At 41.7% G+C, this 14,533-nt stretch overlaps 1 protein-coding gene across 1 annotated transcript in view; it reads left to right on the top strand.

The window, feature by feature from the left end:
* The first annotated feature begins 1,118 nt into the window (after nt 1–1,118).
* Nucleotides 1,119–14,533, top strand: part of LOC139749707 (uncharacterized) — a 61,304-nt gene continuing 47,889 nt past the window's right edge. Inside the window, exons 1-3 of the mRNA XM_071663860.1 lie at nt 1,119–1,154; nt 2,341–2,358; nt 2,559–2,731. Coding sequence (XP_071519961.1) covers nt 1,119–1,154; nt 2,341–2,358; nt 2,559–2,731 — 227 coding nt within the window. The remainder of the gene's footprint in view (nt 1,155–2,340; nt 2,359–2,558; nt 2,732–14,533) is intronic.

Below are 14,533 nucleotides of genomic sequence, written 5' to 3' on the forward strand. Positions count from 1 at the left end.
TCATTACTTACTCAATCAAACGACCTCACACAACATATTGTTCTCAAACATCTCCTTTCCAACGCATCCACCCTCCTCCGCACAACCCTATCTATATCCCATGCCTCATAACCATATAACATTGTTTGAACCACTGTTCCTTCAGACATACCCATTTTTTCTTTCCAAGATAATGTTCTCGCCTTCTACATATTTTTCAATGCTCCCAGAACTTTTGCCCCCTCACCCACCCTGTGACTCACTCCTGCTTCCATGGTTCCATCTGCTGCCAAATCCACTTCCAGATATCTAAAACACTTCACTTCCTCCAGCCTTCTCCATTCAAACTTTCCTCCCAGTTGACTTGTCCCTCAACCCTACTGTACCTAATAACCTTGCTCTTATTCACATTTACTCTCAGCTTTCTTCTTTCACGCACTTTTCCAAACTCAGTCACCAGCTTCTGCAGTTTCTCACCCGAATCAGCCACCAACGCTGTACCATCAGCAAGTAACAAGTGACTCACTTCCTAAGCCCTCCTGTCTACAACAGACTGCATACTTGTCTTCGAGGAGAATGAGTACTCCCCTCGTGACTCCTTCTTCTGTTTCCTCTTTTATAAAGTTAAAATACATATTTTTTAAGTCCACAGGGAAAATATATCAATATAAGTTCCCAAGTGCACTTTCGTGTAATAATCACATCATTAGGGGAGATACAAGAAAGAATTATATGTCAGCTGATATACAACGAAGACACGTAACTAGGAAGCCATTTGGTAAACAAGTGATTGTCCTAGACAAACAACAAACGTATCGTAAACTTATGTGGACAAGAAGGGGAATTGTTTACAAATTTTATCAAAAATAAAGCTATCCAATTTGTATAGACTCTGATATTAAGGTTATAATTCTTTGTGTATTTAATAATAGAAGATTCAGTGATATTTCTCGTGGTACTGGAGTTAGAGTTGATAACTGAGATGGCATTACCCCAGTCAATACAGTGGTCATAGTTTTTAACGTGATTAAACAAAGCATTTGATTCTTGTCCTGTTCTTATACTATATTTATGTTGCTTAAGTCTAACAGAAAGATCCTTATCAGTCTGCCCAACTTAAAACTTATCACAATTTCTATATGGTGCTTATTAGATGCATCCAGGATTATTTTCTGGTGAGTTCCTGACTAAGATATTCTTTATAGTATTATTGTTGCTGAAGGCAACATTTACATTAAAGGATTTAAGCAACATGGGAAGTAAAGTATATATTATGTTATATATATATGAAAGAAATGAAAGAAAAATATATTATTATATTATACTTTGACGCTGTCTCCCGTGTTAGCGAGGTATTGCAAGGAAGCAGACGAAAGAATGGCCCAACCCACCCTCATACACATGTATATACATAAACGCCCACAGATGCACATATACATACATACCTATAAATTTCAACATACACACACACACAGACAGATACATATGTACACATGGGGGAAGCTGTTTCCTGTGTGGTGGGGTGGTGATGGGAATGGATGAAGGCAGCAAGTATGAAATTGGAAACAGTGATTAAGTATAATAAATCAATAGATACATATACATTTTTTCATACATATTCGCCATTTCCCGCATTAGCGATGAAATGTTAAGAACAGAGGACTGAGTCTTAGAGGAAATATCCTAACATGGCCCTCTTCTCTATTTCTTCCTTTGGAAAATTAAAAACGGAAGGGGATGATTTCCAGCCCCCTGCTCCCTCCCCTTTTAGTTGCCTTCTACGACATGCAGGGAATACGTGGGAAGTGTTCTTTCTCTCCTGTCCCCAGGGATACTCCATATTTGTTTATTTATCTATTATACTTGATCGCAGTCTCCAGCGTCAGCAAGGTAGTGCAAGGAAACAGACAAAAGAATGGACAAACTCACCCACATACACATGTATATACATAAATGCCCACACACACACACACATATATAGATACCCATAGATTTCAAAGTAAGAACTTTACTTCTTCATCCCACCACTCATCTCCATCTCACCACTCAGTACACTTTCTAATCTGCCTGCCTCCCACCCTTCTCATGCCTAATGCATCATTTGCACATGCCAACACTGCTTCCCTAAATGCATTCCATTCCTCACCCACTCCCCTCACATCATGTCTCTCACCTTTTGCCATTCTATACTCAATTGCTCTTGGTACTTCCTCACACAAGCCTCTTTTCCAAGCTCACTTACTCTCACCACTCTCTTCTCCCCAACATTGTTCTTTTTTTGAAAACTTCTACAAATCTTCAACTTTGCCTTCACGAGATAATGATCTGACATTAATGGTATGACTTTCATTTGGGCCTCAGCTGTCCATGCTGTCTCAGGTAATATAGAAAAAGAAAACTATTAATTTGGTAAATGATTTCAGTGAAAGATTGCATTTCAATTTTCTCATCTGTAACCCTTCTTTCTGAAAAAGTTGGTTTTGTTGTATATCCGCTTATTCTTTTATGGCTTGATTTGTTTCTTGCTAAGTATGATAAAGCAATCTATTTACGTTTCAGAAATCAATTCTTTGTTGCAGGTTGACCCAGCCAGTAATGATTCAAATGTTGATGCTCTGGGTACTAATGTAACTGATGAAAGGATGGAGGCTGCCAGAATGAATATGTTTGGGAAATTGACACAGTCTTCTGTGGGCTGGCATCCTGACCGTCTCCTGTGTAGGAGGTTCAATGTTCCAAACCCCTATCCAGAGTAAGTTGAAATGGGTAAAACTGTTTAGAAATCTGAAGTATGTTGACTTGTATATTTTCTCTTTATGAAGTCCAGCTCTGTTCGTACAGAGCTCTGAGGTCCAACAGGATGGGTAGTCAGGAGAATGTTTCTTGATGAGGTTGAAAGACAGTGACCTAGGCAGGTGAGGAGGCACATAGCATTATATTTTTCTCCTTCTTTCTCTGCAGGGTGCCAAAGACCCCTATAGATTGCTGACATGTTTTTCACACCCAGGACTGAATTACCCAGGGTGATCAGTGACTGCATTACCCAGGCTGCTCATCCAATCCCATGAATTGCTGAGTCTGAAGGTGTGGTAGAAAAGTCAGCTCTATACTTAAAAAACATGATAAGTTATTCATCTTGTGTAGAAAAAAAACTAAAATTCAGTTACTGGAAATAGTTTTATTTTAGACTTTAATCATCAAATTCATGCAAAATAAACAGTCTGCCCTCAGCTTACAGGTTTCACAGTTTGACAGTACTTGGGTTTCTTAGTAGCTCAAGTTGACGAATCTTTACTCACATGTAGCTCAGAGTCACTGAGGAGTGATATAAAGAGGTGCTATGATTTCAGTTATGGTACCATATGGTGTTCCAACACAATGTAGACCACAAGTTCAAAACAAAGCTCCTAACTGAAAACTGGAGTCTTCATCTTATCATGATCCTGGTGCAGTTCATGACAAACTCTCTCCTTCTCATGCACAACTATGGACTGTATGAACATTAGGTAGCTTGTAGACTGGAGAACACACTTTTGCTCACACTAGAGAGGAGCTCCAGGCAATGCAGCTTTTTTTTTTTTCTAGATTTGAGGGTCAACAACACTTGGAGCCTATTGTGTACAAATATTGGGGATATGATGTGAAGAGGTTCCTGTATGATATATGCCTTGGATATTAATCCCTTTTTACCTCCAGATGGATATTTGTGTGAGCTGGGTGATACGTCTAGACAGATATTTATGTATCATTTCATTTCTTAATATCAAAGCCATGGCAGTGCATGATAATTTCTTACATTCAGTCATCCTCCAGCTGTGCAATGAGAGTGCATTTGCTTAAGTTTTCTAAGAAGGAAATTGAGTAGCTTTTAGCTAGATTCAAAGGACTGAGCTGAAGATAATCCTGAATTATTTGATGATGGTGAGTCAGCTGTTGACAGAAGCAGCCCAGGGTGGTACTGCCATCCTTACTTAGGAGTGTTAAAGTTGGTGCTCAAAACCATCTCACACCCTCAATATTATGATTGCTGGTCTTATTCTCATTCTCATCAAAATGGGATTATTGGGCTATTCCTTCCATCTTCTCCATACAAGCATCATACACCTAATCAAGCATCACTTACTTTCTGCATAAAAGTTCTCTTGCCATCTCCTGTCTACACAATCATTTTGAAATGGAATGTTTATTGAGTCCAACAAATCTGTGGTCCTTCGTCCCTAGCATTGTGGGATGCTAAGAACCTCTGGGTTCCCGTCTGACTGTACTGCCAATGAGAGTGAAAATTCACACATTAGTAGTTCTGGCCACTCCGACGGCCTTGCCCTTTCCAAGAGACCTGCTATTTTTCTATTCACTATACCAACAATGGTGGTTTTTCTAGTAACCTCTCTTATGTTGCATACCATCTGTCTAGTACCTCTCCTAATATCTTACTTTTCTCTTTGGGAACACTACAAGGTCCTCAACATCATGGTAACTATGACAATCCCATACTATAATTGAAGTTGGGAAAGTAACAGTGCTTTTCTGTGTACTTTTTGCTTGTGCACATGCCCACCATAGCCACCTGTCACAGAAAATGTGGACTCATCACTCCACAAGACACTTCTAAATATAGCCATATTTCTCACTACATATTTCTTGCAAGAATCAACTCTTGGTGCAGACGTGTCACATATAGTTTGGGGACACAGCCTGCAGTTTCGGTACTTAAGGTCCTCATGTAAGCAGTGCTGCATTGTCCTTACCAACTTATCACAGAGCAGTCTAAGATTTATTTTTCTTTAATTTCTTCCACTCAAGCATGCATCTGCATCTGCCCAATGTTTAAGAGCATTAAAGTATGTGGAAAAGTTTTTTTTAGCCTTCCCAGAGTACTTCACTTGGGTTGATGTAGTAGTGTGCTGCTATCATTAGATTTTTTTCACTCATTGTTGAGCTGATCTCGAGTTCACACTGGTAATATGAGGAATTTCCTTAAGTGGCTTATTTCCCATGTAAAGTGGAACTATAGAAGTTGTCTTGTCACTTGTAAGCTGAGTATTTCCAACCATAGTAGGTGGTACAGGCACAAAAAAGGGAAAACAATGAAAATCTATGGCATAAGTGGGGAGCACAACAAAACAATCCTGTCTCCTACAACAGCTAAACTGTTACTGAGGCGGGCTCTTGCGGTATGCCAGCACGTCATGTTGCCATTGCTTGCTAGAGAGAGTCAATACACTAGCTCACACCAACACTATTTTAGATTGGGTAAAGTGATTTGCATTAATATGATTGTTGTGGGCCCACTCACACCAGTTTCTTTAGTGGGCACTGTATTTATATATTTTTTTTTCTTACTTGATTGCCATTTGCTGCATTAGCAAGGTAGTGCTAGGAACAGACAAGGAAGGGCCTTATCCGCTCACATTCATTCTCTAGCTTTCATATGAAATGCACCAAAACCACAGCTCCTTAATCACAACCAGGCTCCACAGACCTTTCCATGGTTTACCCCAGATGCTTTACATGTCTCGTTCAGTCCATTTATAGCACGATGACTCTTGTATGCCACATAGTTCCTGTTCACTCTATCCCAGTCATTCTCTCGATGTGTTCAAACCATTTCAACACACCCTCTTCTGCTCTCTCAACCACACTCTTTTATTTCTACACATGTCTCTTACCCTTTCATTACTTACTCAGTCAAACCATCTCACACCACATATTGTCCTCATACATTTCATTTCCAACACATCCACCCTCCTCCACTCTACCTTATCTGTAGGCCATGCCTTGCGACTATATAATAATGTTGGAATTACTTTTCCTTTAGACATGTCCATCTTTGCCCCCCGAGATAACGTTCTTTCTTTCCACACATTCTTCATTGCTCCGAGAACCTTTGCCCCCTCCCTCACCCTTGACTCACTTCCACTTCCATGTTCCGATCACTGCCAAGTCCTCTCTCAAATTTGAAACACTTCACTTCTTCCACTTTTTCTCCATTCAGACTTACATCCCAATTAGTCTTTACTCCAAACCTTGCTCTTATTCACATTTACTCTCAGGTTCCTTCCTTCACACACTTTTCCAAACTCATTCATCAACTTCTGCAGTTTTTCACTCCAATCTGCCACTCATATTCCAACAGATGCTTACTCACCCCTCTCTTCAAGACTCTTGCCTTTACGTACCTCACCACCTCATTCATAAACAAATTGAAAAACTATGGTGACATCACACACCCTTGCCACAGACCAGCCTTCACTGAGAACCATTCACTATTCTGTCTTCCTACTCGGACACATGCCTTACACCCTTGATAAAAACTTTTCACTGCTTCTAGCAGCTTACCTTCCAAAAAGCATCTCTGTCATTGCTATCATATGCCACATACAAATCCATCTACTTTCTTAAGTATTTCTTCCACACATTCTTCAAAGCAAACTCCTGGTCCACACATCCTTTACCATTTCTAAAACCATACTGCTTTTCCCCAATCTGATGCTCTGTACATTGCTTCACCCTCTCAGTCAATACCCTCCCATACTGTTTACCATGTTTACTCAACAGACTTATACCTGTGTAGTTTGAACACTCACCTTATCCCCTTTGCTTTTGCCTTTATAGAGTGGCACTAAACATGCATTTCACCAGTCCTCAGGCACTTCACCATGATCCAACCAATCAGCAACACAGTCACCCCCTTTCTTAATAATTCAATTGGCAATACCATCAACTCCTTGCCAGATTTCATCTTCCGCAAGGCTTTCATCCCTCTTCTCTCTTCACCAAACCACTCCAAGACTCACTTTGCATGCCACCACAACCAAAACAGTCCTTCAAGATACTCACTCCATCTCCTCCTCGCTCCATCACTACATGTTATTTTCCCCTTTTACCTCCACCGATATTCCCATTTGCTTTTTTGCTTTTTGCACATCATTTACCTACTTCCAAAACACCTATATATTCTCCTAAAGTATAATTGATACTCTCACCCCAACTCTCATTTGCCCTCTTTCTTAACCCCTGCCCCATCCTCTTGACCTCTTCCTGCTTTCTCTTATAAATCTCCTAATCATTTGCACTCCTTGTAAGTACTGCTTAAACACACATTTTACTCTTTCACTAGCGGCTTTACTTTTTCATCCCACCCCTCGCTACCCTTTCTACTCTGCCCACCTTCCAGCTTTCACATGCCACATACGTTTCTTGCACATGCCATCGCTGTATCCTTAAATACTTCCCATTTCTTACCCACTCCTGTCACTTCATTTGCTCTCACCTTTTGCCATTCTACATTCGATCTCTGCTGGTATTTCTTCACACAAGTCTCCTTTCCAAGCTCACTTACTCTCACCACTCTCTTCTCCCCGACATACTCTCCTCTTTTAAAAAGCCTCTAGAAATCTTCACCCTTACCTCCACAAGATAGCAGTGAGACATCCCAGAAGCTGCCCCCTTTTCTGCACATTTACATCCAAAAGTTTCTCTTTTATACTACTATCAATTAATACATTATCTGATAATGTCATTTGACCATCTCTCCTACTCACATACGTATACTTGTGTATATCTCTTTTTTTAAACCAGGTATTCCCAATTACCAGTCTTTTTTCATCACACAACTGCACAAGCTCTTCACTATTTCCATTAATAACAGTGAATACTCCATGCACACCAATTATCCCCTCAACTGCCACAGTACTTACCATCACATTAGAATTACCCATCACAAATACCCAGTCTTGTGCACCAAAACTGCTGACACACTCACTTAGCTGCTCCCTAAAAATTTGCCTCATGACTTTCTTTCTTATGACTCAGTGCATAAGCACCAAAAATCACCCATCTCTTGCCATCCACTTTCAGATTTACTCACATCAATCTAGGACATGCTTCCTTTCACTCTATCACACTCCCATATCTTTTGTTTCATGAGTAGTGCTACTTCTTCCTTAGCTCTTGTCCTTTCACCAACTCCTGACTTTGCTCTCAAGACATTTCCAAACTATTCTCCTCCTTTACCCCTGAGCTTCATTTCGTTCACGGCCATAGCTTCCAGGTTTCCTTCTTAAAACACCTTCCTATCTCTCCTCTCTTTTTATCTTGGTTACACCCATACACATTCAGACACCCCAGTCTGAGATTTCATGAGGATGAGCACTCCCAGCTTGGCTCCTTCTTTTGCTTCCTCTTATAGAAATTGAAATACATGAAAGTGATGGTTTCCAACCCCCTGCCCTACCCCCTTTAGTTGTCTTTTTCGACATGTGGGGAATACGGAGGGAGAATTCTTCCTCCTCTACCTGAGGGATACATGGGGAGAAAGAATACTTCCCATGTATTTCCCCCATGTCAGAGAAGGCGACTAAAGGGGGCGGGAGCGGGTTGCTAGAAACCTCCCTCTCCTTGTATTCAAATTTCTGAAAGGGGAAACAAGAAGGAGTCATGTGGAGAGTGCTCATCCTCCTTGAAGGCTCAGACTGGGGTATCTGAATGTGTGTGGCTGTAACCAAGATGAGAAAAAGGAGAGATAGGTAATATGTTTGAAGAAAGGAACCTGGATGTTTTGGCTCTAAGCGAAACAAAGCTCTAGGGTAAAAGGGGAAGAATGGTTTGGAAATGTCTTGGGAGTAAAGTCAGGGGTTGGGTGAGGGGACAAGAGCAAAGGAAGGAGTAGCACTACTCTTGAAGCAGGAGTTGTGGGAGTATGTGATAGAGTGTAAGAAAGTAAATTCTAGATTGATATGGGTAAACTGAGAGTGGATTTAGAGATATGGGTGATTACTGATGCCTATGCACCCGGTCATAAGAAGAAAGATCATGAGAGACAAGTGTTTTGGGAGCAACTGAGTGAGTGTATTAGCAGCTTTGATGCACGAGAGTGGGTTACAGTGATGGGTGATTTGAATGTGAAGATGAGTAATGTGGCAGTTGAGGGGTATAATTGGTGTACATAAGGGATCCAGTGTTGTGAATGGAAATGTTGAAGAGCTTGTGGATTTGTGTGCTGAAATAGGACTGATGATTGGGAATACCTAGTCCAAAAAGAGAGATATACATAAGTATACATATATGAATAGGAGAGATGATCAGGGGACGTTATTAGATTACGTGTTAATTGTTAGGCATGTAAAAGAGAGGCTTTTGTATGTTAATGCGCTGAGAGGGGCAGCTGGAGGGATGTCTGATCACTGTCTTGTTGAGGCGAAGGTGAAGATTTGTAAAGATATTCTGAAAAGAAGAGAGAATGTTGTGGAGAAGAAAGGGGTGAGAGTAAGTGAGTGTAGAAAGGACATTTGTGTGAGGAAGTACAAGGAGAGATTGAGTGCAGAATGGCAAAAAGTGAGAGCAAATGACGTAAGGGGAGTGGGTGAGGAATTGGATGTATTTAGGGAAGCAGTGATGGCTTGCGCAAAAGATGCATGTGGTATGGGAAAGGTGAGAGGTGAGGAGATTAGAAAGGGTAGCGAGTGGTGGGATGAAGAAGTAAGATTGTTAGTGAAAGAGAAAAGAGACGCGTTTGGACAATATTGGCAGGGAAGTTGTGCAAATGACTGGGAGATATATAGAAGAAAGTGGCGATAGGTCAAGAGAAGATGCAAGAGGTGAAAAAGAGGCAAATGAAAGTTGGGGTGAGATAGTATCATTAAATTTTAGGGAGAATAAAAAGATGTTTTTATTTAGGGAGGGTAAAAAGATTGGGAGGAAATGAAGAAGATGAAGTGAACAACAATAAGAGAGAAGGAACCCTTCTGCCGCTTAGGTCTAGAAGGAGGAGTCTATCCCGCCTGGGGAAAGCTCCAGTTCCGTCTCACCGAGTAAGTAGAGAAACGATCAAAGTAGTGGTATTTCACTACCGGCCACAGAAATGGCCTCCCACTTATGCTACACCTATGATGTCTCTCTTTATCCCTGGGGATAGGGGAGAAAGAATACTTCCCATGCATTCCTCACGTGTCGTAGTAGGCGACTAAAGGGGACGGGAGCGGGGGGCCAGAAACCCTCCCCTCCTTGTATTTTAACTTTCTAAAAGGGGAAACAGAAGAAGGAGTCACGCGAGGAGTGCTCATCCTCCTTGAAGGCTCAGATTGGGGTGTCTAAATGCGTGTGGATGTAACCAAGATGAGAAAAAAAGGAGAGATAGGTAGTATGTTTGAGGAAAGGAACCTGGATGTTTTGGCTCTGAGTGAAACGAAGCTAAAGGGTAAAGGGGAAGAGTGGTTTGGGAATGTCTTCGAAGTAAAGTCAGGGGTTAGTGAGAGGACAAGAGCAAGGGAAGGAGTAGCACTACTCCTGGATCAGGAGTTGTGGGAGTATGTGATAGAGTGTAAGAAAGTAAATTCTAGATTGATATGGGTAAAACTGAAAGTTGATGGAGAGAGATGGGTGATTATTGGTGCATATACACCTGGGCATGAGAAGAAAGATCATGAGAGGCAAGTGTTTTGGGAGCAGCTGAATGAGTGTGTTAGTGGTTTTGATGCACAAGACCGGGTTATAGTGATGGGTGATTTGAATGCAAAGGTGAGTAATGTGGCAGTTGAGGGAGTAATTGGTATACATGGAGTGTTCAGTGTTGTAAATGGAAATGGTGAAGAGCTTGTAGATTTGTGTGCTGAAAAAGGACTGGTGATTAGGAATATCTGGTTTAAAAAGCGAGATATACATAAGTATACGTATGTAAGTAGGAGAGATGGCCAGAGAGCGTTATTGGATTACATGTTAATTGATAGACGCATGAAAGAGAGACTTTTGGATGTCAATGTGCTGAGAGGTGCAACTGGAGGGATGTCTGATTATTATCTTGTGGAGGCAAAGGTGAAGATTTGTGGGGGTTTTCAGAAAAGAAGAGAGAATGTTGGGGTGAAGAGAGTGGTGAGAGTAAGTGAGCTTGAGAAGGAGACTTGTGTGAGGAAGTACCAGGAGAGACTGAGTACAGAATGGAAAAAGGTGAGAACAAAGAAGATAAGGTGAGTGGGGGAGGAATGGGATGTATTTAGGGAAGCAGTGATGGCTTGCGCAAAAGATGCTTGTGGCATGAGAAGCGTGGGAGGTGGGTTGATTAGAAAAGGTAGTGAGTGGTGGGATGAAGAAGTAAGATTATTAGTGAAAGAGAAGAGAGAGGCATTTGGACGATTTTTGCATGGAAAAAATGCAAATGAGTGGGAGAGGTATAAAAGAAAGAGGCAGGAGGTCAAGAGAAAGGTGCAAGAGGTGAAAAAGAGGGCAAATGAGAGTTGGGGTGAGAGAGTATCATTAAATTTTAGGGAGAATAAAAATATGTTTTGGAAGGAGGTAAATAAAGTGCGTAAGACAAGGGAGCAAATGGGAACTTCAGTGAAGGGGGCTAATGGGAGGTGATAACAAGTAGTGGTGATGTGAGAAGGAGATGGAGTGAGTATTTTGAAGGTTTGTTGAATGTGTTTGATGAAAGAGTGGCAGATATAGGGTGTTTTGGTCGAGGTGGTGTGCAAAGTGAGAGGGTTAGGGAAAATGATTTGGTAAATAGAGAAGAGGTAGTAAAAGCTTTACGGAAGATGAAAGCCGGCAAGGCAGCAGGTTTGGATGGTATTGCAGTGGAATTTATTAAAAAAGGGTTTGACTGTATTGTTGACTGGTTGGTAAGGTTATTTAATGTATGTTTTAGATATCTGGGAGTGGATCTGTCAGCGGATGGAACCATGGAAGCGGAAGTGGATCATAGGGTGGGGGAGGGGGCGAAAATTTTGGGAGCCTTGAAAAATGTGTGGAAGTCGAGAACATTATCCCGGAAAGCAAAAATGGGTATGTTTGAAGGAATAGTAGTTCCAACAATGTTGTATGGTTGCGAGGCGTGGGCTATGGATAGAGTTGTGCGCAGGAGGATGGATGTGCTGGAAATGAGATGTTTGAGGACAATGTGTGGTGTGAGGTGGTTTGATCGAGTAAGTAACGTAAGGGTAAGAGAGATGTGTGGAAATAAAAAGAGCGTGGTTGAGAGAGCAGAAGAGGGTGTTTTGAAATGGTTTGGGCACATGGAGAGAATGAGTGAGGAAAGATTGACCAAGAGGATATATGTGTCGGAGGTGGAGGGAACGAGGAGAAGAGGGAGACCAAATTGGAGGTGGAAAGATGGAGTGAAAAGGATTTTGTGTGATCGGGGCCTGAACATGCAGGAGGGTGAAAGGAGGGCAAGGAATAGAGTGAATTGGAGCGATGTGGTATACAGGGGTTGACGTGCTGTCAGTGGATTGAATCAAGGCATGTGAAGCGTCCGGGGTAAACCATGGAAAGCTGTGTAGGTATGTATATTTGCGTGTGTGGACGTGTGTATATACATGTGTATGGGGGTGGGTTGGGCCATTTCTTTCGTCTGTTTCCTTGCGCTACCTCGCAAACGCGGGAGACAGCGACAAAGTATAAAAAAAAAAAAAAAAAAAAAATGACTCATGGTGAGGTGCCTGAGGATTGGCGGAATGCTTGCATAGTGCCGTTGTACAAAGGCAAAGGGGACAAGAGTGAGTGCTCAAATTACAGAGGTATAAGTTTGTTGAGTATTCATGGTAAATTATATGAGAGGGTATTGATTGAGAGGGTGAAGGCATGTACAGAGCACCAGATTGGGGAAGAGCAGTGTGGTTTCAGAAGTGGTAGAGGATGTGTGGATCAGGTGTTTGCTTTGAAGAATGTATGTGAGAGATACTTAGAAAAGCAAATGGATTTGTATGTAGCATTTATGGATCTGGAGAAGGCATATGATAGAGTTGATAGAGATGCTCTGTGGAAGGTTTTAAGAATATATGGTGTGGGATAGGGGAGAAAGACTACTTCCCACGCATTCCTCACGTGTCGTAGAAGACGACTAAAGGGGACGGGAGCGGGGGGCCAGAAACCCTCCCCTCCTTGTATTTTAACTTTCTAAAATGGGAAACAGAAGAAGGAGTCACGCGAGGAGTGCTCATCCTCCTCGAAGGCTCAGATTGGGATGTCTAAATGTCTGTGGATGTAACCAAGATGAGAAAAAAGGAGAGATGGGTAGTATGCTTGAGGAAAGGAACCTGGATGTTCTGGCTCTGAGTGAAACGAAGCTAAAGGGTAAGGGGGAAGAGTGGTTTGGGAATGTCTTCGAAGTAAAGTCAGGGGTTAGTGAGAGGACAAGAGCAAGGGAAGGAGTAGCACTACTCCTGAATCAGGAGTTGTGGGAGTATGTGATAGAGTATAAGAAAGTAAATTCTAGATTGATATGGGTAAAACTGAAAGTTGATGGAGAGAGATGGGTGATTAATGGTGCATATGCACCTGGGCATGAGAAGAAAGATCATGAGGGGCAAGTGTTTTGGGAGCAGCTGAATGAGTGTGTTAGTGGTTTTGATGCACAAGACCGGGTTATAGTGATGGGTGATTTGAATGCAAAGGTGAGTAATGTGGCAGTTGAGGGAGTAATTGGTATACATGGAGTGTTCAGTGTTGTAAATGGAAATGGTGAAGAGCTTGTAGATTTATGTGCTGAAAAAGGACTGGTAATTGGGAATACCTGTTTAAAAAGCGAGATATACATAAGTATACATATGTAAGTAGGAGAGATGGCCAGAGAGCGTTATTGGATTACTTGTTAATTGATAGACGCTCGAAAGAGAGACTTTTGGATGTTAATGTGCTGAGAGGTGCAACTGGAGGGATGTCTGATTATTATCTTGTGGAGGCAAAGGTGAAGATTTGTGGGGGTTTTCAGAAAAGAAGAGAGAATGTTGGGGTGAAGAGAGTGGTGAGAGTAAGTGAGCTTGAGAAGGAGACTTGTGTGAGGAAGTACCAGGAGAGACTGAGTACAGAATGGAAAAAGGTGAGAATGAAGGAGGTAAGGGGAGTGGGGGAGGAATGGGATGTATTTAGGGAAGCAGTGATGGCTTGTGCAAAAGATGCTTGTGGCATGAGAAGCATGGGAGGTGGGTTGATTAGAAAAGGTAGTGAGTGGTGGGATGAAGAAGTAAGATTATTAGTGAAAGAGAAGAGAGAGGCATTTGGACGATTTTTGCATGGAAAAAATGCAAATGAGTGGGAGAGGTATAAAAGAAAGAGGCAGGAGGTCAAGAGAAAGGTGCAAGAGGTGAAAAAGAGGGCAAATGAGAGTTGGGGTGAGAGAGTATCATTAAATTTCAGGGAGAATAAAAAGATGTTTTGGAAGGAGGTAAATAAAGTGCATAAGACAAGGGAGCAAATGGGAACTTTAGTGAAGGGGGCTAATGGGGAGGTGATAACAAGTAGTGGTGATGTGAGAAGGAGATGGAGTGAGTATTTTGAAGGTTTGTTGAATGTGTTTGATGAAAGAGTGGCAGATATAGGGTGTTTTGGTCGAGGTGATGTGCAAAGTGAGAGGGTTAGGGAAAATGATTTGGTAAATAGAGAAGAGGTAGTAAAAGCTTTACGGAAGATGAAAGCCGGCAAGGCAGCAGGTTTGGATGGTATTGCAGTGGAATTTATTAAAAAAGGGTTTGACTGTATTGTTGACTGGTTGGTAAGGTTATTTAATGTATGTATGACTCATGGTGAGGTGCCTGAGGATTGGCGGAATGCTTACATAGTG

This window comes from Panulirus ornatus, chromosome 8, assembly GCF_036320965.1.
Source record: "Panulirus ornatus isolate Po-2019 chromosome 8, ASM3632096v1, whole genome shotgun sequence".
In the NCBI taxonomy this organism is placed as follows: domain Eukaryota; kingdom Metazoa; phylum Arthropoda; class Malacostraca; order Decapoda; family Palinuridae; genus Panulirus; species Panulirus ornatus.